Source organism: Ahaetulla prasina, chromosome 6 (assembly GCF_028640845.1).
Source record: "Ahaetulla prasina isolate Xishuangbanna chromosome 6, ASM2864084v1, whole genome shotgun sequence".
NCBI classification, from domain to species: Eukaryota; Metazoa; Chordata; class Lepidosauria; order Squamata; family Colubridae; genus Ahaetulla; species Ahaetulla prasina.
Genome location: NC_080544.1, coordinates 80,507,506 through 80,534,588, shown reverse-complemented (window position 1 = coordinate 80,534,588; position 27,083 = coordinate 80,507,506). Strand labels below are relative to the sequence as shown.

The window sequence follows — 27,083 nt, the reverse complement described above, 5'->3', positions numbered from 1 at the left end:
AAATAGATTTGTAATGAAGAAAAGAAAATGGGAAGAGGCTAGGCTACCAGAAAGCACCTGCTTCGGATTGAATTTCAGGCAATTCTTCATGTTTTTGTTCCAAGATTCACCACCGACCAATAAAATAAAATAAAATAAAATAAAAAACCACTTGGGGTGGTAGACGGAACAGGATGGAGCAAAGGCATAATGGGTGGTTTGTTATTACTTAATCCATGGCAAAGACCTACCAGAGGACTAAACCTATGGATTTAGGTTGTTGATTTTACAGCGACGAGCACAAAGGGTTTGGTCCCGTGACGTAGGCAAGAGACCGCTCGTTTCTTTTCTAAACAACCGCAGCCCGCGGTTCTCTCTGCCTTATCTCTCCATTTTAAATGCACGCAATTAAGCAGCAAGCTCCTCCTTTGTGCGATTAACTAGAACAGTGTCTGGCGAATGCAACTTCCTCGGGTGGGGAATATTTTCCCTCGAATAGTCTGAGCTGCACAGCCCCCTTCAGGCCTCTTGTTCCCCCCACATCCCATATCTCTATTTGCTCTTTGCCTCCTTCCCCGCCCTATCCTGTTTCCTAGCAGGGGCCCCTGGAGCTGGGCGGGAAGAGGCAGAAGAGCAATCGCCCAAGTCTCGTTTTTCTCACGGGTGGGGAAAAAAAGCAAGCAAGAAAAACAAACAAACACACCGATCAGCAGTAACAGTAACGTGGCTGAAAGTACTTTTTTTTTTTTTGCAAAGGCGAATCCGACGCGCTTACTCTAGAGTAACTCCGTCGCAAGGGCATAAAATGTAAGTTTTCCTTTCGTCTCGGAACTTCAGGGGTGAGGGATAAGAAGGGTTTGCCAGGCGAAGCGTTGCTTGGCTCCACTATTTGCTTTGATTGAAAATGACAACACTCTTACAAAGAAACGGAAGAATAGTAAACGGGAAACGCCCAGGGATTCTGTGCCGTTTTCCAAGGTATTACTGAGTTCTTCAGGACTGTTAAGGAGGAAAAGGAACAGTTCGACTCCACACACACACACACACACACGGAGTGATTATTCTTGAATTTACATCCCTGGTTATATTGAACTTTTCACCTGCCGATTTCTTTTACTCCACCCTTTGCACACTACCAATCACCCTGTTTCTTTATCAATAACCAAAGGGCAACCCTGAAGTCAGAATTCTAACATCTCTTGTAGAATCAGAAATGATAAAGCATTGTTGGGGGAGGACATTATTAGAGATATTTTGTTGTTATTGTCACCTTTATTGTTTTATGGTCCATTTCCTGTGAAAATGTGTTGAATATTGAAGCTCCCTCTGTGCTGTTGAGAATAGAGGAAGTTTTCTGATTGAAAGGAATCACAATACCAAAATAAACACTTGATGAAAGCATTTGTTTACCAGAGCTTGGAAACTGGTTGGTTTGTATACTGCAACAGGTAAAGCATGGGGACACAATTTTAAAACAAAGAACAGTGTAGAAGATAAATGCTATTACACTATCGCAATTTTTAACAGGGATACAAGTAAAACTATTTCTGTAAATGTAAAATCACCTAGCTATTCCACTGGCTTGCAAAAAGATAGCTTTTTCAGAGCTAAACAATTGGGAAATCTCTTCTATACAATCTGAATTCACACACCTGGGGAAAAAAATTGTAGCTGTGGTGTGTCCTGCAGTCTCAGACCAGGAAGGAGAGCCTGAGGGGCTGACCTAGCCACGGTCTGAAGCAGGTAAGCTGTTCAGTGTGTTGTCCACTTTATGAATTGTGGCTCTGCTATTTATTATAATGTGTATTGTACGCTCTAATTTTACCAAGTTTTGAGTATATGTTGTTCTGAATCCAATTAAGACATAAGCCAAATAAGGCAATTCCACAAAACCGTTTAGACAAAATAATATTTAATCAGTACAGATAATCCTTAAATTGCTACCATTCGTTCAGTGATCATTCAAAATTACAATGGCACTTACAAAGGGACTTATGACCTGTACTTGAAGTTATGGCTGCTGCACACCCTGGGGTCACATGAATAAAATTTGGGCACTTGGCAATGTGCTTGCCCTTATGACAAACTGCAGGGACATTGCAGCTGCTCCACCCTCCTATCTTCCTTCCCATCCTTGCCCATTCAGTCCCTTGGATGTACTTCCCCTGCAGCTGGGTCCCCTCAGGCCTTGAAGTTGCTTCATGCCCTAATGGGACCCACATCTTTGGACCTCCATGCCCCATCATGTATCACTTCACTTATCTCTTCTGAAGTTCGCTTTTCCAAGGAGAAGCAGCTGATGTGCCATACAGAAGCTGGATATTGTGATCCCAGAAGCAATCACAATTCTTGCAATTCAAGAATTGTGGCTGCTTCCAAAATGGCATCTGCTTCTGAGATGGCTTCTTTTGAAGAGTGATACTTGGAAATCAACTTTGAGAAATAAAAGCAGCCAAACTGCCAGGTGAGCTTCCTACACAGAGTCCAATTTATGCCACCAGGAGCCAATTTGGCAGTGGCCACAATAGTCATGGTCTGAGAATTGCGGAGAATTCTGAGAATACACTTCTCCTCCTCCCTTCAGGCATGGCACCATCTGGCTTTTGAATAGGGAAGGAGGAGGCCATGTGAGGCCTCAGGCAGACCAGTGTGAGCTGTGGATGTGCTGCAGGGCAGCTTCCTACGGCTTCCCCCATCGCCTGAGGCATCATGTGTCAGCGTTCCAGAAAAAAACTCTTGCCAAGTAAAATTCCGAAGCACGCATGTTTCAAAGTTCTTTTACTAGGATAGGTAAACTGGCACATCTGGGAAAATCCGAATCTTGACAGATCTGGGTTTTCCCTCAGTAAATCAAAGCCTCCAAAACCATCCCCTGATTCCTCTGCCAATCACATGCTCCAATCGCCAACTGTCCCATCTTGAGACATCACTCCGACTACTCTTCCAGATGCAGGACCGGCCTGACCTTGACCGACAGAAAGAATATTATTATGTCTAATTGTAACCCCTCTACTAAATCCCCCCTTCTACTTTCCCACACATGAGAAAGTGGCAGCACAGAAGCTTCCGGCCTAGTATGGTTTTCAAAGCTGACACCATGTTTCACTTGATGATCACAAAAGAGAGAGATGGGATTTGAGTTAAGTGGGTGCCTTGCTTAACAACCACCACAATTTACAACCATAATTCTGGAGTCAATTGTGATCAAAATTCAAGGACTACTGTAAATCAAATGTAAACATACTATACCACAGCAAAGGCAAATCATGAAAAACATGCTTGTGGTGTATCCCTATGCCTTGAAGGACTTTGAAGGTGATAACCATAGCTGAAAGTAGTTTATGACAACTTGATTTGTTACATAGGTCCAGGTTTTGTTTTTTGTTTCTTTGGTCACTCACTCTTGTGTTCTATCCATTTCTATAATATTCATTCTAACTGTATTTTTTTACTTTTTTGCAACACAGATTTCTTATGTACTGTAATTCCAATTGGTCAACTTAAGATCATTTTTTTCCTGACATATCCAGCTCTAATTTCCATGTAACAAAATGGGCAGATGCATGGCTTCTTTCAACAAATTTTTTTAAAAAATTTGCATTTATATCCCGCCCTTCTCCGAAGACTCAGGGCGGCTTACACTATGTCAAGCAATAGTCTTCATCCATTTGTATATTATATACAAAGTCAACTTATTGCCCCCAACAATCTGGGTTCTCATTTTACCTACCTTATAAAGGATGGAAGGCTGAGTCAACCTTGGGCGTGGTGGGACTTGAACCTGCAGTAATTGCAAGCAGCTGCAGTTAATAACAGACTGTCTTAGCAGTCTGAGCCACACAGAGCCATTCATCTTTATGAATGACTTTATATTACCCGCTACGTTTGTGCCAGCATTTGCTGGCACAAATGTAGTGGGTATATTGCATCCTTTAAAATTTCTTCATCTATTTTTCCCAACTTCAATAAACATTCTCCTATAAGTACAGTTAAAGGTTTTCCCTGCCCAGTTGTGTCTAATTCTAGGAGATGGTGCTCATTTCCATTTCCTAGCCAAGGGAGCCAGCGTTGTCCAAAGTTGCTTCCATGATCATATGGCCAGCATGACTATATGCTAAGGCACACAGAAAACTGTTATATCCCCACCAAAATGGTACCTATTCATCTACTTGCATTTGCATGCTTTCAAATTGCTAGATTGGCAGGAGCAAGGGCAAGTAATGGGAACTCATCCCATCATGCAATACTTGGGTCTTGACCTGCCAATCTTCTGCTCAACAGCCCAGTAACCGCTAGGACACCACGCCCACCCATAAACGTTCTCCTAATTGACTATCATTTGTGTTGTAAATGTACCTTGATGAAGGTACAACATTTTCTTTTATGTATTTCTTTTATGTACACCGAGAGCATATGCACCAAGACAAATTCCTTGTGTGTCCAATCACACTTGGCCAATAAAAAATTCTATTCTATTCTATTCTATTCTATTCTATTCTATTCTATTCTATTCTATTCTATTCTATTCTATTCTATTCTATTCTATTCTACTCTATAGCAAATAAATTAGTCACTTGTTTAAGTTTTTTTTAATCATTTGTGTATAGGTTTCAGTATTCACTCAATATCTCCTGTCAAACACAACTGTATTGTTTTTGATATATTAATTCATATTCATATTCCTTTAGGCATACAATCTAACACTGAAAAGTATTTGGGTTTTGGCCAGCAATAAACATTATCTTTGTATGAAAGTATATTTACCTTCACACCCTAGCCCACCACACCTTATGTCATTACAGGCTCTTATAACCAGACAGGGTATTTAGTTTCTGAGTTGAAAGTGTGGTTGAATCTATCCACAGGTTATAAAATTAAAGATTTTTCATTGTGGCTTCTGATTGCTAGCTGATGTTTATGGATGTGCTCTGCTAGTTTTCTGCCAGTCTGTTCTACATAGTGGTTCTTACAGTGCTTACAGGTCCATGATTCTGAATATTTCAATCTTATTTGAAATATTTATAATTTCAAAAATAAAATAATAAAATAAAATTAAAAAATAAAAAATAAAATAAAAAAAATTGAAAAAAAAGATTATATATATATAGTATATAGTATATATACTAAGATTATTATACTAATATAATCTTTTTGTATGATACCTACATATATTGTTGTGACAAAATAAATAAATAAAATTAATTAATTAATTAATGTTTTGGCTAGGTTGAGTATGTTCTATAGTACTTCTGCCATGGATTCTTTTGCTAGTTCTGGATCTATGGACATAAAGAGTGGTGTGACATTGAATGAAACCATAATTTCATTTTCTGTTTTTAGGCCTTTGATTTTATGGAGACACTGTAGTGGGAAAAAGGTAGAATATTTGTTTCCCTTGGTGAGACGTCTAAGACTTTTTGACGCTTTTGCTAAGTTGTATATTGCGTCCCTAGTAATGGATGAAGAGGTATGCTGGATTTGTGCATTTTGGGACATCAATTTTAGAGTGACAAGATAGAACTACTGTTTTTCATCCACTTTCATTTTTTTTTTTGTGATTTGACCTTTTTTGGTCAGATTATTTAGAGTTCTTTTAATCAAGTTGCCCCAGTTTCTGTGTTTGATTTAGGTTTACTGTGATGTAGGTTTCTTTATCCTTCAGTAATTCCTTGGCTTTTTTATTATTATGTTCTGTCTATAATAACCAGACTTTGTCTACTGGAAAGATGAGAATAGTTTGGTCTTTCTTTAGTTTTTTGAGAGCTGCTGTATGCCCTGTTTTGCGGTGATTTTCATTCTTCTGGTGTGTAGCTTGACTGTCTGCCTTGTGTTTTCTTGGGTCTCTGTGACAAATCCTGTGGTTTTAAATGCTGTTTCTAAGGCTGCAAATAATTCTAACTGATTATACAATGCTATATTCTCATTCCTTTCTGAATGCATTCTACAGTTTGATGTGATTGACACAAATCAAAGGACTTTCTATAATCAATGAAGCACACAGTGATTTTTTCTTGGTATTTTTTCACTTTCTCAATTATCCATCATGCATCAGAAATAATATTCCTCAGTTTTTTCGAAAGTCAACTTAACATAACATAACATAACAACAGAGTTGGAAGGGACCTTGGAGGCCTTCTAGTCCAACCCCCTGCCCAGGCAGGAAACCCTACACCATCTCAGTCAGATGGTTATCCGACATTTTCTTAAAAATTTCCAGTGTTTGAGCATTCACAACTTCTGCAGGCAAGTCGTTCCACTTATTAATTGTTCTAACTGTCAGGAAATTTCTCCTTAGTTTTAAGTTGCTTCTTTCCTTGATCAGTTTCCACCCATTGCTTCTTGTTCTACCCTCAGGTGCTTTGGAGAACAGCCCGACTCCCTCTTCTTTGTGGCAACCCCTGAGATATTGGAACACTGCTATCATGTCTCCCCTAGTCCTTCTTTTTATTAACTTGAATATGTAGCATCTCATTTTCTATATAGGGCTGTAATCTGCATTGGATGAACCTAAGCATTATTTTGCTAGCGTGTGAAAATAAATATATTACCTTATAATTTGTGCAGTCTGTTAATTCTACTTTTTTGGTGACCTCTTCCAATCTTTTTGCTATTGTGTTGTTCTCCAGATTTTCTAGTATAACTTAGTTACAATTTTTACTGTATCTTATGCAATTGTAGGGATGCAGTGGCTAAGAGGCTGAGTTTGATGATCGAAAGGTGGGGAGTTCAGTGGTTTGAATCCCTAGTGCCGTGTAACAGGGTAAGCTCCCATTACTTGTCCCAGCTTCTGCCAACCTAGCAGTTCAAAAGCACGTAAAAAATGCAAGTAGAAATATAGTGACCACCTTTACTAGGAAGGTAACAGCATTCCATACGCCTTTGGGATTTAGTCATGCTGTCCACATGACCACAGAGATGTCTTCAGACAGCACTGGCTCTTTGGCTTTAAAAACAGATAAGCATCGCCTCCTAGACTCAGGAACGAGTAGCACATATGTGCTAGGGGAAACTTTACCTTTATGCAATTGGTTGCCATATTTCAGTAAGTATTTTACAGCTTTTTGAGATAGACTAGACTGGGAACCAAAGTCTGAATACATTTTGCCACTCCCTGCTTTTGTTCTTTTTGAAAAGAACAAAACGAAACAAAAAAACCTAACAAATTAGGATTTCCCCCCCCCCCTCAAATTACATTTCTTTTTTGGATTCAAATTTCTTTTCTCTGAGTTTTATATCAGTTGAAGCTGTTCTTCCAGTTTCTCAAGATTATTTTTACTGCCCACTACAGTATTCCACTATCTATTCAATTCTGTAGTGATCAGAGTACTGATCTAAGTTCATCTTTTAGTACTAGAAGAGGTTCTTTTAGGTAGGTAATATTTTCTAAAGTGTCTTGGATGTTGACATATCTGATATTTAAGTATCCTTCCATTTTTGCCTTATCTCCTTTGAACCAGTTACTATTTGTCCACTGGAGTTCTTTAGCGTACCAATTTGAAGTTGGAACCTCCTCCTGATTCAAAGTTTTATGAAAAATGTTCCTTGTCTGACAGAATATTCCCTCCCCCAACATTGCATTCATCCAGAATGTTGCATAATTTTTCCTTGAATTCTTATCTGCTTCTTCCATTATCACAGTTCATTGAAATGTATCGTGCTTTGCTACTTTCATTTTTTTTGTCAAGCATATATAATATAAAAGATAAAAGTATAAACATAATTTGAATACATGAAAAGAGTAAGAGTAAAAAATAAAAAGGAACGTTAGGACACGCTGGTGCACTTATGCACACCCCTTACTGACTTCTTAGGAATGGGGTGAGGTCAACAGTAAACAGTTTAAGGTTAAAGTTTTGGGGATTTGAGGAAGAAACCACAGAGTCAGCTAGTGCATTCCAGACACTGACACTCTGTCACTGAAGTCATATTTTCTGCAATCAAGTTTGGAGCAGTTTACCTTGAGTTTGTATCTATTATTTGCTCGTGTATTGTTGTGGTTGAAGCTGAAGTAGTCATTGACAGGTAGGACATTGTGGTAGATAATTTTATGTACTACGCTTAGGTCAGACCAAAGTCGGAGTAGTTCTAAGTTATCTAAGCCCAGAATTTGAAGTCTAGTGGCATAAAGTATTTTATTGTGGGTAGAGGAATGGAGGACTCTTCTCGTAAAATATCTCTGGATTCTCTCAATTGTATCTATGTCCGATAATGCAGAAACATTAATCAATAACAATAACTGTTCAACATGATAGGTGATTAAATCTGCATTAATAACAGTAATCAATTAATCTAAAATAGTAATCTACTAGACAATCAATCAACTAGACAATTGATGCTATCATACACATCAACTTAGATGAGACTAGCCCATTTTTTCCAGATATATATTTAGCTTTTTCATTCATAATTGAGCCTACAGTTCCTTTTCTAGGCAGGTATTAACAAATTCTACTCCACAAGTTTAGACCATCTTCATTCTGGTGCATTACATCTTTCCTTTCCTCATTCTCTGCCATTCACAGGGACAGAACATACCTGTTTTCCTATCACATTCATTTAATTCATTATTATTTTTCTTGAATACACTTAACTGTTCTTATGTTTCTAGTTGCAGACTTCCAAATACTCTGCTAATCATTTTGTCTTTAATCAAATCTGATTCCTTATTAAACCTTTTAATATGATGGCATTTAAATTACATTAGCCATCTTAGACGTGTTTGTGGCATATACGGAATTCTCTAATGTTAAGCTCAGAATGAATCATTTTTTGCACATGTTGTCCAATGTTTGTCATGTACAAGCAAAGCTCAGTTTTACATGAAGCATGTTAATGTTCTCCATGCAATCAATAATTTCTCATCTAGAGATATTTTATAAGCCAGCATAGGAGACACATATAGGGCATAGCTCTTTAGATTGGTCCCTATCCCGTTCAATAAATTCATGATTTTAAGTTCAATTACAAAAGAAAAAAGATCTTCTCAATCCCCGTGATTTTAGCAGTGTGTGCAGATTGCAATGATTCAGAGATTCAGAATTGAAGGGTAAAAATTTGACTTGAACCATGGTAACATCATTTGGAATACAGCTGGTTCTTGACTTACACTACAATTGGAACCAGAATTTCCATTGCTAAACAAAGTGGTTGTTAAGGGAGCCACATCTGCTTTTATGATTTTTTTTGCCATGGTTTTTAAGTGAATTACTGCAGTTGTTAAGTAAATAATGCAGTCATTAAGTGAATCCAGCTTCTGATTGACTTTGCTTGTTGGAAGTTGGCTAAGAAGGTCACAGATGGCAGTCATTTGACTCCATTGTAAATACATGCAGGTTGCCAATTGCCCAAATTTTGATTTTGTGACCATGGGGATACTGTAGTGGTCATAAGTGAGAGGACCGGTGGTAAGTTACTTTTTTCAAGACCATTGTAACTTTGGATGGTGGCTAAATGAATGTTTGTAAGTTTTGAACAGACTTGTCTTTTCCCAGGATGGAGTGGCAGCCTTTGTGACTGTTGTAGTATCTCAGTAACAGACACATTCAGCTGAAAATGAAAATGCATACCCATCGAGACTCCAAATTACATTTGGTTTTTCAAATCTAGATCTCTGCCCAGCCGTAATATCAAATCTCAGGTATCAGGCAGTAATCTCCCATACAGTAAGTACATTATCTGATCATATTAACTGAAGACATGAGGGACTCAGTTTGAAAGTAAATAATTTGTGCTCTCATTTAACCACAATGTCTCTCCACAAAGCAGCCTAATAAGAAGATAAAACAAAGAGAAAATGTATCTAATATAATAATAGATAAGAATGAAATTGTCCCAGTCAAAAGTATTCACCACGGTTCTATCAAAACAAAACATACAGTAACTGTTAACAAGCTCATGATCCCTACGTTGTAGGCTGGGACCACAAGGGAAAGTGGGCTGGAACATTAAACTATTTATTACTGTGGAGCCAACTTACAGAAAGTTTTTACTTGTTTACTTTTTTAAAAAAGTAAAAATTCTTATGAGAAAACAATGTGATGCATATCTGTTCTACATTGTTAAAAAGGTAAAAGTAAAAGTTCCCCTCTTATTTATTGCTAATATTTATTTACTGCAAAATTGAAATATTTGAAAACAGAATGTTCTACAGCAATCCATCTTGATTCAGGTATCTTTCCCAAATCAGACAATCCAGATATGTGGTTGCAAAACACTTTTGAATATTTTGCACAACCCTTATAGCTAGATATATATATATATATATATAGCAGAATTCTACACATCTAGAAGTTATCCAAATTTAGGAGACTTTAATATATAAAAGTGACTCTACATGACTTTTTCAAAAGAATGAAAGGTTTCAAGTTAAATTATACTTCTAAGCACAGGAAATAGTACATTATTCAGACTTACGTTCTTAAATATGTTATTGTTTTCTTTTTTTAAAGAGAATATTACGCTGCAGATAGTAAGTTTCTCTGCATCATATTACACTGGCTGAAAGATATGCCCTTTCTAAAATTATGAGCCAAATCTTGTCTTGCAAATGTATCATTTGGAACAAAATAAAATAAAACTACTTCTATACAAATCAGAAGAATTTCTTGAAACACAGAGCATCTCAAACACATTTTAAAATTAAGAAAGCTTCAAAAGCCAGCTTTTATGCAAAATAACCAATAGTACATTACTGCAATTTATTGTTATGCTATAACAATAACTAGAAAAACATCCAATTTTAGTAAGAAATAAGGTGATTTTGTTAGATTAGAAAATCACTATTGTATTTCTTTTTTTGGTATTTAGATGTATATGAAACATGTTTGAATTATTTGTATTTTTTAAAAAATAAAATCACTATTGCAATGAAATTATAGTTGGAACATGCATACACAAAATTATCATTTTTTTCAAGAAAGACATTTTGAAGCACTAGCAATGTGGTGAAATTCAACAAGAAACTGTTGGATTTTCTATGAAAGTATAACATTTGGAGCGCAGAAGATTGTCATGGAAATGGAATGCTCCTTCAAATATGTATGTTACAATGTAGTGCTGTCCATGTTTACTAAAAATATACCACATTAGAATTTTTTTCAAAGATCATATTTGATTTTATTTACAGATTACTTGGGTTTTTGAAAGCCTACATTAATTTCTTCATAAAGTTTGGTCAATCCACTCACTTTAGTTTTATCTAAGAACTCAAAAAGCAAATTGCAGAATCTGAAACAATGTGTTTACTTACATTATAAAAGGAATGTTTTGTTTTTTCAGATAAGACAAAATAAAAGAACATGGAAATGTGTAAGTAACGTATCTGTTATATGTCTGTATATGTGGAAGAGAATGGTATGGGAAGTGCTCAAGTTTACAAATGAATATAAACAACCATTTTATTTCTTTAGTAAAACCAGGGATGTCTGCAGAGGCATTGTACAGTTTTCAGACTGGAAAAATAACTTTGTTACCTGAGATGAAACAGTCTCCTTTTGACACACACACACACACTCACTCCCTCCCTGAGATAGTTTAAGCACAAATGTCATATGATCACAATTTGCGTGCTTGGCAGCCATCTCACAACTACAATGTTACAGCATCCACAGTCACACAATCACCATTTTTAACAGTCGGTGCCAGCTTCAATGGACAAGGCAGCAGATGGGTTGCAAACGGCAATCTTATGACTGCAGGATGTTGTGACCATGCAGAATTTGTCTTAACACCAACTGGAACTGCTGCAACTGCCATTGTAAATTGGCACAATCATGTAACATTGTGCTTTATTTGGGTATCACTTATCAATGGAGTTGACAGTCCAGATTGCCATAGTTGACCAAGAAGTAGCTGTATGAATAATGCAATAGATTAGTATGTTTAAAAGAACTATATATAAAAATTTTCACTGATAAACATTTTCATTTTCTTTTACATGTTTGGTCATGTAATGCATATATTTTGATTTCATTTCTATATATTCATGAATGGATTCATTCAAAATAACCCAAAATTCAATTACTATACATACACTTGCTGGAAAATAGGGCATAAGATGCATTTTATTTATGTAATTTATACAAATTGTACATGTAATACTGCATATCTGTATGCCTTTCTCTTCTTCCAGCAAATGAAACTAAGCCCACATCAGCACCTCCAGAATATTCAGGTCCAGCGTATTCACTTCCACAAGTCCAATATGCTCAGTGTCTACCTACATTTCCAGGTAATAATAATATTTATTATAGTCACTCATCAAATTTGGTGATTTAACAAAAATAAAGTAACATAACAGTTTCTATTTCAAATTAGGGGGGAAAAAAACCCATAAAATTGTAAGACATTAAAGGAATCCTGGTATTGTACTATTGTATATTATTTGTCCTACATTCTGTAAATTTATTTCAAAGAAATAAAATTCTAGTGATCTGAGCTATTCTACGGAGGTCACCAAGGTTGTATAGGACCCCTGTTGGTGCAGTGGTTAGAATACAGTATTGCAGGCTGACTCTACCCACAACCAGGAGTTGGATCCTGATCAGCTCAAGGTTGACTCAACCTTCTATCCTTCTGAGGTTGGTAAAATGAGGACCCAGATTGTTGGAGGCAATATGCTGACTCTGTAAAGCGCTGAGAGAGGGCTGTAAAACATTATGAAGTGCTATATAAGTCTAAGAGCTATTGCTATAGTGTCTTTTCTATTGTAATTAATGTAGATAATCATGGTATACAGCATGTAGTTTATATAAAAATAAACATACAATTGTTCTTCCATGCTTTTCCTATGGTCATTTTATACTCACTCCAATCCCTTAAGACTATAAGCTGAGAGATAATTCTTGCTCTAAAGCAGCGGTTCTCAACCTGTGGGTCGGGACCCCATTGGGGGTCGAATGACAATTTGCCAGGGGTCGCCTAAGACCATCGGAAATATGGGAAGTATACTTGCGAGTCAAAGAATCGTGCTCCAATGGTTGACTGCACAAGCCAGCTGCAGGCTCTTCAAATCACTAGCCGAATTCGGCTTCAGGCGTGATGAATTAAAAAAGAAAGAAATTTTTGCTCTGATATCTCCCTCTCAAGCCAGCTGCAATCACTCCCAATCGCTAGCCTAATCTGGCTTCAGGTGCGATAAACTTAATAGGGGAAGAGTCTCCGCTTTAATGCATCCGTCCTCAAGGCAATCGCAAGCAGTTCAGATCGCTAGCCAATACGGCTTCAAGCGCGATAAATTCAAAATAAAAATAATTTTATGGTTGGGGTCGCCACATCGTGGGGAATTATATTAAAGGGGTCACCGCATCATGGAGAATTGTATTAAAGGGGTCACAGCACTATAAAGGTTGAGAACCACTGCTCTAAATAGACTTGGGTGAATGGATGTTTTTGTTACTTAGCTTTGTTTCCTAGTATAATTGCAGCATTGGGAACTTCATTTATTTGATTCAGCTTGATATGTCTGATTCTGGCCACCATATAGGAACAGTATTTATTTATTTATTTATTTATTTTGTCACAACATCATACAAAAAGATTATATAGTATATACACATATAAACATATATAGGAAGAAGAAAAGAAAAACAATAGGACAGGAACGGTAGGCACGTTTCTGCGCTTATGCACGCCCCTTATGGTCCTCTTAGGAATGGGGTGAGGTCAATAGTAGAAAGTTTTTGGTTAAAGCTATTAGGATTATGGGAAGAGACCACAGAGTCAGGTAAAGTATTCCAAGCACTGATGATTCTGTTGCAGAAGTCATATTTTCTGCAATCTAGATTAAAGCGGTTTACATTAAGTTTAAATCTATTGGTTGCCCTTGTATTATTGCAATTAAAGCTGAAGTAGTCTTTGACAGGAAGGACATTACAATAGATGATTCTGTGAGTTAAACTTAGGTCTTGTCGAAGGCGACGGAGTTCCAAGTTTTCTAAGCCTAGGATTTCAAGTCTGGTGGGATAAGGTATTTTGTTGTTTTCAGAGGAATGGAGAACTCTTCTTGTAAAATATTTCTGGACACGTTCAATTGTATTGATGTCAGAGATGTGGTGAGGGTTCCAAACAGGTGAGCTGTATTCTAGAATTGGTCTAGCAAATGTTTTATATGCTCTGGTTAGTAGTGTGGTGTTTTGGAAAAGAAGCTACATAAAATTAGGTTTACAACTCTTAGAGCTTTTTTGCTATGTAGTTGCAGTGGGCTTTGGCACTTAGATCATTTGACATGAAAACTCCAAGGTCTTTAACGGGATGGGGTCGTCTGTAAGGTAATGTCCATCTAGTATGTACTTAGTTTTAGAGTTCTTTTTCCTATATGTAAGACTGAGCATTTGCTGGTTGAAATTTGAGCTGCCAATTTTAGACCAAGCGGTTAGATGGTCAAGGTCGTTTTGAATGATAGAAGTGTTGTCTGTGGTGTTAAATAGTTTGACATCGTCAGCAAAGAGAACACAATTACTTGAGATATGGTCACAAAGATCATTAATGTATAGAATAAAGAGTGTTGGTCCAAGGACGCTGCCTTGAGGAACGCCACTCTTGACAGGAACAGGATTTGATAAAGCATTGCCAATTTTGACCACTTGTTGTCTGTTAGACAGAAAAGCAGATATCCATTTGTGGAGGGGTCCTGAGATGCCATAGGATGTTAGTTTAAGGAGAAGTTTATCGTGTACTACTGAGTCAAAAGCTTTGCAGAAGTCTATGTAGATTGCATCTATTGGTTTGCCTTGATCTAGATTTGAAGTCCATATGTTTTTGCAGTGGAGAAGTTGTAAGTTACATGATAACTTTTTCCTGAAACCAAAGTATAGTAAGAGGTAACAAACAATGAAACCAAATTGGGACAAATTAAAAAGAAGAACAAGGTGGTAAACCCATCACATATTCCAAAACATTCTACCAATTTCTAACATCCAGGATTCCTTAGCCAGACCTTTGATCTGTTCAGAAATGTAAAGATACTTCTTACCTGACAGATCCATGTTAAGCTACAGCTTTAAAAATAAAGAGTGACTGATCTCCACCCCAGGAAGTAATAAACTTTCTTGCTTAAAATTTATAGTCACAAATAATAGGGGTGAATTGCATTTCAGATCTTTGGAGCAGGGGTGACACAGATGTTACCCCTATAGGGCCCTACTTAAAGAAGCCATAGGATCCTAGGAAAATGAGAGTTTGAGTTAAGAAGGCACAAACGGAATGAGAAGGTGCTTCAGAACAGGAAGGGGTCCATGGTAAGAGACTCATCTCAAATGCATTTTGCCTGGAATTGGGCAGCTACTGTGTGAGCCCAGGTAAAATACAGCTACTTAAGAAAGTGATGAAAAGAGTGCATGTCTGTCAATCCGCACTTCAAAGAATCCTTTCTCTACTAAATATCTCTCAGAAAAAAAATAACATAATCATTTATTGGGGGCTATGCAAAGTAGTAGTTTGACAAAGTACCTCCTTTTGAAGGATTCAAGCAATTACTTGTTTGCTATTCGGTGTGCATGCAAAGATAGTACTTACCATATACAGAGTACTATCTCCAGATAAGTTGTGCACAGGAATAGTTTTGATGCAATTACATAACAAGGCATAGCTAGTTTAATGCTTCAAAGAGAGGTGCTTCTGAAAGACAGCATTTTGAATGTGTGCACAGTAGGGTTATGCAATGCTTTGAACTGGATAATAGAATGGTGTGTTGAAAGAAACAGGGGCACAATGACTACACTTGTCTGCATCTCTATAAAATAGCTGAATTGTGATTCTAGGAAAAGACGTAATTGCTTTAAGGCATTACAGACAGGTGCTATGTTCACACTCCAAAACATCTTTTGGGAATTGAAACCAAAGCATTGCACGTCTCTATTAATTAAACTCTGTGTGATTTTTGAATGTTCCAGCTGGTGCCATTACCTGGCTGATTCCATCTGCACTTTAAGCTAAGCAGAGTCATGCCTAGTTAGGTGAATGGGACGCTACTGTACATGGGAATATCAGAGTTGTATGTATGTAGGCAAGGAAGGAGAAACAGAAAAAGAAAAATCAACACGGAAAAAATCAATGGGAAACCACTGTAATATTACTGCCAAGTAAATGTTGTGGTTATGTCTGTGAAGTCATTAGGAATTCAACTCAACTTAATGGCATATATATTTAATTTAAACCCTAAAGAGTTCAATCTTTTGGAGATCTCCAATGTATATTACAACAATAAGGTATTTGTGGAAATATTTGTTGAATTCTGTTGAAATTCCCTTTCAAATTTCATCCAACAAGTCCTTTGCACCCTCTAGTGGATATTTTGCCCTTTGTTGAAATAAAGGTTTGAGTGCTTCATTCTAGATACATGTTTTCCCAGTAGTACAGCTGGTTTAATTTTATTGTTAACTTGGCATCAATAGTACTTTATATAATGTAGAATTATACTGTGCTTCATTGATACTTATGAAATGGCCCTCCCACAGTACATCCAGATACTACAGGTCTTTAGAATAAGGCTTTCAGCAGTCTGAAATTCAAAATAGTTGTCTGAGGTTTTTTTTTTTTAATCCTCTTTAATTTTCTTAGTTCAAGCCAATCCACCTCCACCCATCATCTGGATGCCGCCACAACCTCAGATCCCCAAGTGCCCTCGTGGATTGGAATATTTAAGCCAGGTATATTACTCTTATTTTCAGTTTATTCTTTTGCTTCTTTGTAGAAAAGCATGGGATCCCACAAATAACTTAGTCATCAGTAAAATGTGAAACTAATATTTGAAATAGGGCGCATATACAGTTGTGCTCATAAGTTTACATACCCTGGCAGAATTTATGATGGCCATTTATCCTGGCCATTTTTTAGAGAATATGAATGAAACATGAAAACCTTTCTGTCATTCATGGTTAGTGTTTGGCTGAAGCTATTTATTATCAATCATCTGTGTTTACTCTTTTTCAATATATTTCAATATAATTCATATTTTCTGAAAAATGGCCAGGAAATCATAAATTCTGCCAGGGTATGTAAACTTATGAGCACAACTGTAGGTAGTCTTTAACATACAACAGTTTGTTTAGCGACCGTTTGAAGTTACGATGGCACTGAAAAAAGTGATTTATGACCTTTTTTCACACTTACGACCATTGCAGCATCCCCATGGTCACATAATCAAAATTCAGATGGCAACTGATTCACATTTACGCCATGGCAGTGTCCAGGGATGATGTGATCACCTTTTATGAAATTCTGACAAACAAAGCCAATGGGAAGCCAGATTCACTTAACAATCATATCCCTAACTTAATAAGTGGAAGGATTCATTTAACAACGGTGGCAAGGAAGGTTGTAAAATGGGACAAAAGTCACTTAATAAATGTTTCACTTAGCAACAACAGAAATTTTGGGCTCAATTTTGGTCGTAAGTCGAAAGACTATCTGTAGTCAGTCTGAAAGAATTCTCTCCGTCAAGTATTTTTGCTGTGTTCTTTTCAGTTTTTTAAAATACATTTTTTTCTATTAAATTGCCAAGCTATTTTCTTTAAAACGTTAAGTATATCCCAATCCTCTAAGGTTCAAGCAATATTTTATAGATGCTGATGGATTTTATGAGTAATATGTCTCTCCAGACTAAAAGCACATTTGGGCTTGGCAGATAATGGCACTCCACTTTAAAAGAAATCTGTAATGGATTGCTTTTATATTGCCATTTTTTGTTTTTGTACCCCCGAGCAATAAAAATAAATAATATTAATGAGTATTAACATTTCTAAGTACGGTGTTTCCCCGAAAATAAGACCCCGTCTTACATTTTTTTGAACCCTGAAATAAGCACTTGGCTTTATTGCCCGATTGGGCTTATTATCAGGGGTTGTCTTATTTTGGGGGAAACAGGGTATGTACACATGGTCAATGTAGGATTTGCCTACTCCGTTTTACAGGCAGTTGCAACAAAAAATAACCAGCAATTTAAACCTGTTTGCAAGTGGAAGGGCATTTCCAATTGACAGCAGACCTGGAAAAACAATCTCTTTTGGCAAAGATTGGTGGATTATCTCCTGGCACAATAAGTATTCTTTAAATCACCCACAGCGCTCAGAATTCTTTTGATGATGCACTGTAGAAAATTCAGAGGATAAGTTAAATTTTGCTCAGGCCAAGTACTGGAAGTGGGTCCAATCAGGGTATTGAGATCCTATCGTTAGTCGGAGATACCAGGTTCTGACACCCAAGTTCTAACTTCTCTTCCATGAATGCATGCAGTTTACATACTTTTGATACATATCTTCAAGAATTTATTTAAGTATAACAAATATGGAACAGCAACTAAATACTGAATAGATAATCCAGAAATATGTTTTGACATGTACTGCATTCCTATCCTTTATTTGGGGGAAGAAAAGAACACCAAGCAAAATAGGTAATAGTTCTTCCTGACTATAGCGTGTATTATATAATCTGAATAAATAATAGCAATAAAATGGCAGTGTTATTAATGCTTTTGAAAATATTTATAGTCAGGATAATCAGTCATTTAATGTTTGCAAATATTTCTTTAGTTTTAATTCTTGTCTCTTATTTATTTTTTACGATGGCAACAGCTTGATCAGATAACAGTTGCACAGCAGATGGAGCTCATGGAAAGTATGTATGTTGCTTTATTATTTCAATAATTACTGAGGATTAGGAAAATATATAGTTTTCTAAATCTGAAATATTTATTCATTGATATTATTTATTGACTGTGCACTCTGTACATGATCCACAAGGATACTTACCCAATAAATTATTTAGGGATAAAAATTGGGGAAGAGTGTATAGCAAAATTATTTTTGTTTGATTATATTTGGCCTTGTTCTTTTAAAGGTTATATTCGAGATGGAGTTTATTTATAAATATCCCAGAGTCACGTATGACTCTGGGATGGACACTGTGATGGACACTATAAAAATGTGATAAATAAATAAAAATAAAATGTGTGAATGAAAACTCGTTAGGTGCTGGGGGAGAGCAGTAAGGATATGACAATCTACATGGTAATTTATTTTTATTTATCAAATTTCAAAACCACCCATTTTCCTCCCCAAGGGATTCTGAGCAGTGTACAAATAAAAATATTAAAATGGTATATAAAATTTAAAAAAAGAGGCAAGAGTGATTAAAATTCAATATTAAAATTAAGTTAAAAGGCAGGGGAAAGACTTTTAGGACACTAACCAGCTCCATGGTTGCATGGTCCTCTGTGTGTCCCAAACAAGCCCAAAATGTTTTCACACCTTTGAAAAGGCCAGGAGAGTGGGAACCTGCCTCACACCTCAGTGGAAGAAATGTTCCAGTGGTTGGGACGCTGAGAAGACTATCTTCCTGGACCTGCCAGTCAGAATTTTTTGACTGATGGGATCCACAAAATACCTTCCCTGCCTGACCAGCTGGAACTGGCTGATGAAATTGGATGTCGCTATACTGTATCATGTGTTATGGAATTGAATATTAGAATCTGAAGCGGGTTTCTCTTTTTTCTCAGTTCCTATTAATGATAAGCATTTAGAATCACTTAATTGTAAAGTTTTTGCTTCTTTTTCAGTGATAAGTGGCTTTGAAACTTGTAATAAGTACGAAATAAAAAATGCCGTGGGGCACTGGATATACTTTGCAGCTGAGGAAAATGATGACTTCAACCTGAATTGTTACGGCCCTTTAAGATCGTTTACCATAAAACTCTTTGACAGTACAAACCAACCAGTAATGCAATTGTCAAGAGAGTTCCATTGCTCCAGTTGCTGCTGTCCTTGTATTTGTTGCCTGCAAGAGGTAAACAGCTTTTTCCCTTCCTGTGCCCAACTTCTGATTCTTTCTATTAAATTAGTTTTTTTATCATCAAGAGAACAGCCGTTGTGAATTCCTTCTAGTGCAACTTCCAGCAACTTGGCAAGTCAGTTGTGTCTCTCTACATGTTTTAGAGTATTTCAAAGGATTAATTTTACAGCTTTGTTTCAGTTGGGAAGCCTTCTAATAACTAGACCAAATATTTACAAAAGCATTTGCAAGCTTTTGAATTTCCAGAAACTTATCATCAGGGAAGATGATTACAATTTCAGGAAGAAAGACATTACAGAAAGGGGGGGGGCGGGTTGTAGCTAATGTTATATTCTTTCATTAAATGTGAGAATAATTGTGAAGCAAGGACATTGCAGAATATCAGGAAAACAAATAGTATTCCGTTACCAAGCAATAATTAGTGCCTTCCTTCATTTGTGGAAAAATTAAATTCAGCTACTAATGATTGCATCCATAATAAACAGATCCTTTTATTGTGTAAGGAACCTTTGTTTTTCTGAAGCTACATTATGATTTTCAAGTGATAGTTACAGCTTTCTTAAGTTTATTTCCACCTGAACACAAATTTATCATGTTCCAAGCAATCATTTTGCTTTAAAACATGACTCTCTTATCAACTGATTAGCAAAACGGTAACTATTATACCAGATTATATATGACATATACAAATATTAACATAACACAGAAAGAATAAAACTATTTTTAAAATAAAACTTGTGAGATAATCAAATTCCTTGAGTGAGTCAGAAGTATTTGCTACTGCCAACAAAGCCAGCACAGACTGCCCCAACAGAGGAATAGCATCAAGATCACAGGAAGAAATATCCAGTCTATACTGCACTAGTGAGGCCATATTTGGAATATTGTGTCCAGTTCTGGTCACTACGATACAAAAGAGCTGCTGGGGCTTTAGAAAGAGACCAACAAGATGATGATGGTGTCTAGAGGTTAAATTACATGAAGAATGGCTAAGCAAACCAGGTATGTTTAATCTAACGAAGAGAAGACTTGAGGGAGACATAATAGCAGTCTTCTAAAACTTGAGAGGCTGTCACAAGAAAGAGAGCATTGATTTATTCTCCATAGCACCTGAGGGTAGGACAAGATGCGATGGATAGAGAGATATAAACTGGAAAAAAAGAAGGAATATCCTGATAGTGAACATGATAGTAGAACACCTTGTTTCCCAGAGTTGTAAGTGCTTTATTGCTGGAAGTTTTCAAGAAAAGATTGGACAAGCATTTGTCTGGTCCTTATGATCAAAATTGAGCCCCAAATTGATGTTGCTAAGTGAGAAGCTTGTTAAGTGAGTTCTGTCCCATTTTATGATTCTTCTTGCCACATTTGTTAAGTGAATCGCTGCAGTTATTAACTTAGTAACATGGTTGTTAAGTGGTTTTCCCATTGGCTTTGCTTGTCAGAAGTTTGCAAAAAGTGATCACATGACCCCAGGACACTGCAACGGTCACGAATGTGAGGCAGTTGTCAAGCATCCAAATGTAAATTATAAATACCTTGCTATTATCTGGATTAGACTTTAAAGTTATGGGTTTTAAGGGTTTTTTATTATTTATACTATTTTAAATTTGGGCAATAGAATAAGTTTTTTAATTGTTGTTTTTAATCTGTATTTATATGTATTTTAACTGCCTGTGAACCGCCCTGAGTCCTTAGGGAGATAGGGCGGTATATAAATTTGAAAAATAAAAATAAATAAAATAAAATAAATAAATCTTGTGGCCATGGGGATGCTGCAATAGTCTTAAGTGTGAAAAATGGTCATAAGTCACTTTTTTCAGTGCTGTTGTAATTTTGAATAGTCACTAAGCGAACTGTTGTAAGTAGAGGACTACCTATATAAGGACTCCTGCCTTTGGCAGAAGTTTGGACTAGAAAACCTCAAAGATCCTTTCCAGCCCTATGATTCTATGAGATTTTAGTTTAGCATTTAGAATTTGTAGATTTAGGGCAAAAAAGGCAGGCTAAAACAAAGAAAATATTACATAACGGCATAGTCACAATTTCATTGTCCTATTGATATTGACTTTTTGGTTTTTAAAAGAAATTACAAATACCTTGCTATTATCTCAGGCTGGATTTGATCTGCTGAAAAAGAGATTTGGCTACAGTGAGTATCATACTTGAGCACCTATCAGATAATTGAAAGGAGAGAGGTCCCCTATGCAATCTGGAAAAATTATAAAAGGTGGGATGAATTTACTTCAGTTACAACTTTTTCTTTGTAGACATGACTGATCCAACTGGATACATTCATCTTATGGGAAAATTGGCCTTCCAGAATGGCAGTTGCAATTCATGAATGTAGGTTTGAGAGTAAATAGTTCTAAAGTAGTCAAAGGGCTCCATATTAATATCTAAGCACAATTCCTAATTACTTTGGAACCTAAGTTTAGATCATTTTGTATGTGTATATTGAGAATTTGTTTGAGCTTCTCTCTTCTCTATATGTTTTCCTATTGCAAGTTCATGACCTCATGAACCTTTTTGGGGGTTAGAAGAGAAGAATAGTAAGATACTTAAGGCTAAGAAAGTGATTTGCCTTCTCAGGTATATTTCTGTTCTCTCTATATTATCTATTAGTTTTGTTAAATAAGATCCTCAAGTCTTATTTTAACCTTCAGCATTAGTGTACACTGATTTTGATTATGAATGAATGAAATCTTGTTTGTGTACTTTGTGCTAGATAAAATTATAAATCTACCTTTTGTATTAACTGGGATTTTCCTGTCTTTCTCTCTCTTTTAGCTTGAAGTTCAGGCACCTCTAGGCAACGTCATTGGATATGTGAAACAAAACTGGCATCCATGCCTACCAAAATTTACTATTCAGAATGAGGCCAGAGAAAATGTTCTTAAAATTACTGCACCTTGTGTGCCTTGCCAATGCTATCAGGATGTTAATTTTGAGGTAAACACAACCTCCATTTACTATTTATTAGTAAGGCGTTAGACCTGGATTATATACACTAATTTATTAATTTTATACGGCACCCATTTTACACTCAGCAAAGCAATTCTGGGTGACTGAATAAATTATTACTTTTATTCTTTTATCATTTCTAGATTATTCATTTAAATTGTAATTGTGGCTGTTTCTTAGAATAATTATTCCAGAATATTTTTATTGTGGGGAGAATTAACAATTCTGAAGGTTCAAGATGAGATTACTGAGTTTCATTTTTAATGGAATTCCATGTTCTCATCAAGTTCTATCTTACAACATGTCTAAATTTTTATCTTCTTTTATATCATAAATATTTATGAAATATGTTGACTAAACTAGCACCTTCTAATATTAACTTTCTCCTCTTAGAGCTAATTTGTTAGTTATTCTTTGTCAGTTGTGCAACTGTGATTCTGGAACCATTTGAAACAATCAAATAATATTTTAAGTAATATATTTACGTTAATAATCACAGTTCATGTGATGAGAGAAGTTTTAAATTTCTCCAGCTTTCTCAATCTTTTATCATTTCTTTCCTTAATTTTGAATTATTTTGAAAGATAACTTTGTTATCACTTGTCAATTGCAGTCCCAAATAGGAAGGAATGAAGGAATATATTTCAATTGAAACATATTACAGGCAAAAAGAAAATTTTTGTTCTGATTAGAATTGACATTTACAAAATGACAAAAACACTATAACATTTTTTAAAAATAAAGGGGAATGGGAGAGAAATTAATAGCCATAATACCTACAGTATCAATAACAATGTCTGCTTCTGTGGATAGACTATATTTGAAGGATGGTAATGAAGAAATGGCAGATGTGAAACAAATTTTGCTTGATGCAGAGTGGACTCATAGAGATCCAATAGTGGAATCAGAAATATTGGAAAAGACAAAGAAGTTATTTAAAGTGGAAATACAGATGGCAAGTCAAGAGAATGATCCAGATAAGGATTTTTTACTTGTTATACAGAAGAAAGGAAATGCAAATGATGAATTAAAACAATGACCTGGACAATGTCTTTCCATTGGATTTACAAAAGAGACTTTTTAAAGCCTTGAAGAAGCCTATGTGATGAGATGAAGAAGAAGTCAAGATAAATCAAATCTTATACCAATAATTGAATGAATTAAAGATTAAGATTTTCAGAAGTACAAGGAAGAAATATGAAATTGGATTATTTAATGAAGGGTAAAATAAGGCATTTTTATGAAATTCTGGCAACACCTTTATGGATTTTTTTGCTGACACCAATGTTGAAAAATTGATCTTTTATGGATTTACTTATAGATAAGAAATGGGAAGAAGATATAGCTTCTAATCTTATAGAAGGTGAAGAGCTACCAAACTTGTTTATTCTTGTGATGAAGATTAGAAGCCACTTCTTTATATATTTCTTTTCTGTTTCTATAGTTCACTTTTTCCTTTTTCTTTCTTTTGATTTTTCTTTCTTTAATCTTTTTACTTTTTTTACTGTCGTCCCTCTCTCTGAGTTTAGTTTGCATTTGTTTTTATTAGTGTAATTAAAATACTCCATAAAAATTATAAGTATAGTATATTTAAAAATGTAAAGGAGTTGTGCTGATCACCTTGAAGTAACATGTTTTTCAATGAACACATTTATTTATACTGAAATTTCTTATTTAATTGATAGTGAGATATAAAAATTAATTCAGCTACTTTGAGAGATTGTCAAGCTATCCGGGACATCAATGTGGGGAATTTAAACACTGGGAAGAAAGATGTAAGACTTTCTAAAATATAATGTTTGTATTAAAAATTTTAAATTTTAGAAAGGATAAAATCTGTTCTTTTTTTTTCTCTTGTTCTTTTTAAAATCAGGTGAAAACTGTGGATGGGAAATCTACAATTGGAAGCATAGTAAAAAGATGGACTGGTTTAGCAAGAGAGGTTGCTACAGATGCAAGCTTTTTTCATATCCGCTTTCCAATGGATCTTGATACTAATATGAAAGCAGTCATAACAGGGGCTTGCTTTCTTCTGGTAAGTCCTAGGCCTAAAACATTACAATTCAGTGAATTCTGGAAACAATGGTTTCATGAAGCTAGTAAAAGGAACTTAGGACAAATCAACTCTTAGTGGTCCATAAACAACATGTCCACTTTCTTTAGTGGTAGTAATCTTCTACACTACCAACAGGAAGTATAGGACAGGAGTTTGAAACTTGGTATGTGAAAGATTATAATTTAGGAAGAAATCTTGCCTCTGCAGGTTTACTCTAACAGCTCAAATCATCCATTTAATTTGAGATTTTGCTGTTCAGCTATTGTAGCTAGTAGGTAATATGCCCTGAATGCAGAGGTATAAGAGCAAGGACAATGTGATTTGATCTCTTGTGAGACAAACTGATCCTGTTTGTCTTAAGAAAAATGGACAGTGCTCTTTATGACATCAGCTCTACCACCTATTAGGTAGGTATGCGGTATGTAGGTTAGATCCATATACTTTTAAGTTGATTACAATTTCTACTAAGGTAACAGGAAGCCGTGCGAAAATGGGGTGAAGATGGTGACTGAAAGAGGTAGTAGTTCACCTATTTCTCAAGAAAACATCATTTGATTCAATCCTTTTAGAGATTTATCAACTAATTTCCAACCTCCCTTTTTTGGGGAAGAATGTAGAGAAGTTGATGGTTTTGTATATGTGGAAACCTTGGATGAAATAGATTACTTGGACTCTTTTCAGTCCAGCTGCAAGCTAAGCTATGGTACCAAGACCTCACTTTTTGCTCTTGTGAATAATCTGTAGTGAGACTGTGATAAGGAGCGAGGCATTTCTAGTTCTACTTAGTAACCTTTTACACTATCAAACATGGTGTCCTTCTTGATCATCCTCAGAGATTGGTAATAGGAGGAGGAAGCACTGTTTGTTCTTCTTCCTTGGAGATGTTATTAGATATCCCAGCAGCCTTCTCATACATTCAGGAGTTTGTAGGTTACTTCAGATGCTGTTTTTTGGAGTATCAGGTGTACAATATGAATAAACAAGGGTTTTAGGCTAAAGTTTTTTTGGCTAATATTTTTCCTATTCTTTTACATTTTAGGATTTCATGTTTTTTGAACGGGCTGCAAACAGAAGAAATCAAAATAGACGTAGACGTTAGTTCAAATCAGGACATTAAGAGTCTTATCACACTGAATTAAGCCTGCAGGATGAATTTTATTAATAAGTTGCTTATTTCAATGTTTACAATCATACCTTTATCTATTATACCATATATGTCAGAATATTCCATATAACTCAAAATATTTGTCAAATATTGATATACGGTATATTGATATCCCTATATAATAACAAAGATATAGTATATAAATTCAGCTAATTTTCACTCAGTAAACAGTTCTACTCCATTTGCCATTTTTTTCCTGCTCTTATATATTAAGAATTGCCTTATTATGTCTTTTTTATTTTCTGTAATTACTGTGTATTATGTTGCAGTAATAAAATGAACCAAAGTGGGTATCTCAATATTCAGACAATAAACTGACAAATTCAATAAAGTTGATATTTTCCTTTTTGAGTCATTTATTTACAGAATCATTAAAACACTTGCTTCCTAAATCTCTAACTTAGTCTGTCCTCCAACCGGCACTCCTATCCAATATCGTAGAATATCTTATTTAAGTTTAAGTGGCAAAGAATAGTAAGTGTGCAAAAATCTTTTGAGAGCAAGAATAATTAGATTACCTTAATTGATTGAGTCAGATTTATTTCCAATAAAAGTTTTAAAACCAAAACCCAAAAAACCTAGTAGCCCTAGGAGAAAAAACTAGGAATCATTTTCAACATACAGAGTAACCACTATAACAGCTACTAAGTAGGACAGACAAAAGACTAGCAAAGCACATCCATTAACACCAACTAGCAATCAGAAGAAATGATGAGAACTTAATCTCAGAATAGATTTGCTAGCACTGTTAATGCTACCTAGTTGGATAATGAAACATCTGGGGGATGTTCAAGGAGCACCAAGGACTTCATAAATGTTTGAAACAGTTCTTTTAACTGAAAATATACTTCGATAATTTAAAAACTTTAAAGCAGTCATATCTTGTCCTGGGAGATTTCAGTCTGCCTTTGCTTGATGTGGAATTTGAAGTAAATCTGGATTTAGAAGACTCAATTATTGTCACTTTGAATGTACACTAATCGGCATACATTGAAATGAAATTTTGTTGCATACAGCTCTCATCTGGAATCTATGGCCTCCATGATAACCATGAACCTAATCTGAGTTATTGAAGGTCTATCATAGATTGGATCTCTTTGTCCCAGAATACTTGCAAAATGATTAGAGGTTGGAGAG

The 27,083-nt window shown here is 35.7% G+C and overlaps 1 protein-coding gene across 2 annotated transcripts; it reads left to right on the top strand.

Moving 5' to 3' along the window:
- Positions 1–539: 539 nt before the first annotated feature.
- Positions 540–26,289, top strand: LOC131200364 (phospholipid scramblase 1-like). Of its 2 annotated transcripts, XM_058187012.1 has the most exons (10): positions 540–786; positions 9,586–9,641; positions 11,257–11,286; positions 12,110–12,208; positions 16,537–16,625; positions 18,549–18,591; positions 19,532–19,758; positions 22,552–22,713; positions 24,599–24,760; positions 25,821–26,289. In XM_058187012.1, the coding sequence occupies exons 3-10, from the start codon at positions 11,277–11,279 to the stop codon at positions 25,878–25,880; spliced, it is 852 nt and encodes a 283-aa protein (XP_058042995.1). In that variant the 5' UTR covers positions 540–786; positions 9,586–9,641; positions 11,257–11,276; the 3' UTR covers positions 25,881–26,289. The 2 variants fall into 2 exon arrangements, with proteins under 2 accessions (XP_058042995.1, XP_058042993.1); XM_058187010.1 differs by lacking the exon at positions 9,586–9,641 and having other exon boundaries at positions 543–786.
- The last annotated feature ends 794 nt before the right edge of the window (positions 26,290–27,083 follow it).

Bases quoted from the DNA above. Each gene is read 5' to 3' on its own strand.
- LOC131200364 (XM_058187012.1), top strand. The intron at 22,714-24,598 runs GTAAACACAACC...TTTTAAAATCAG, and splicing joins ATCAGGATGTTAATTTTGAG to GTGAAAACTGTGGATGGGAA. The intron at 24,761-25,820 runs GTAAGTCCTAGG...TTTACATTTTAG, and splicing joins CAGGGGCTTGCTTTCTTCTG to GATTTCATGTTTTTTGAACG.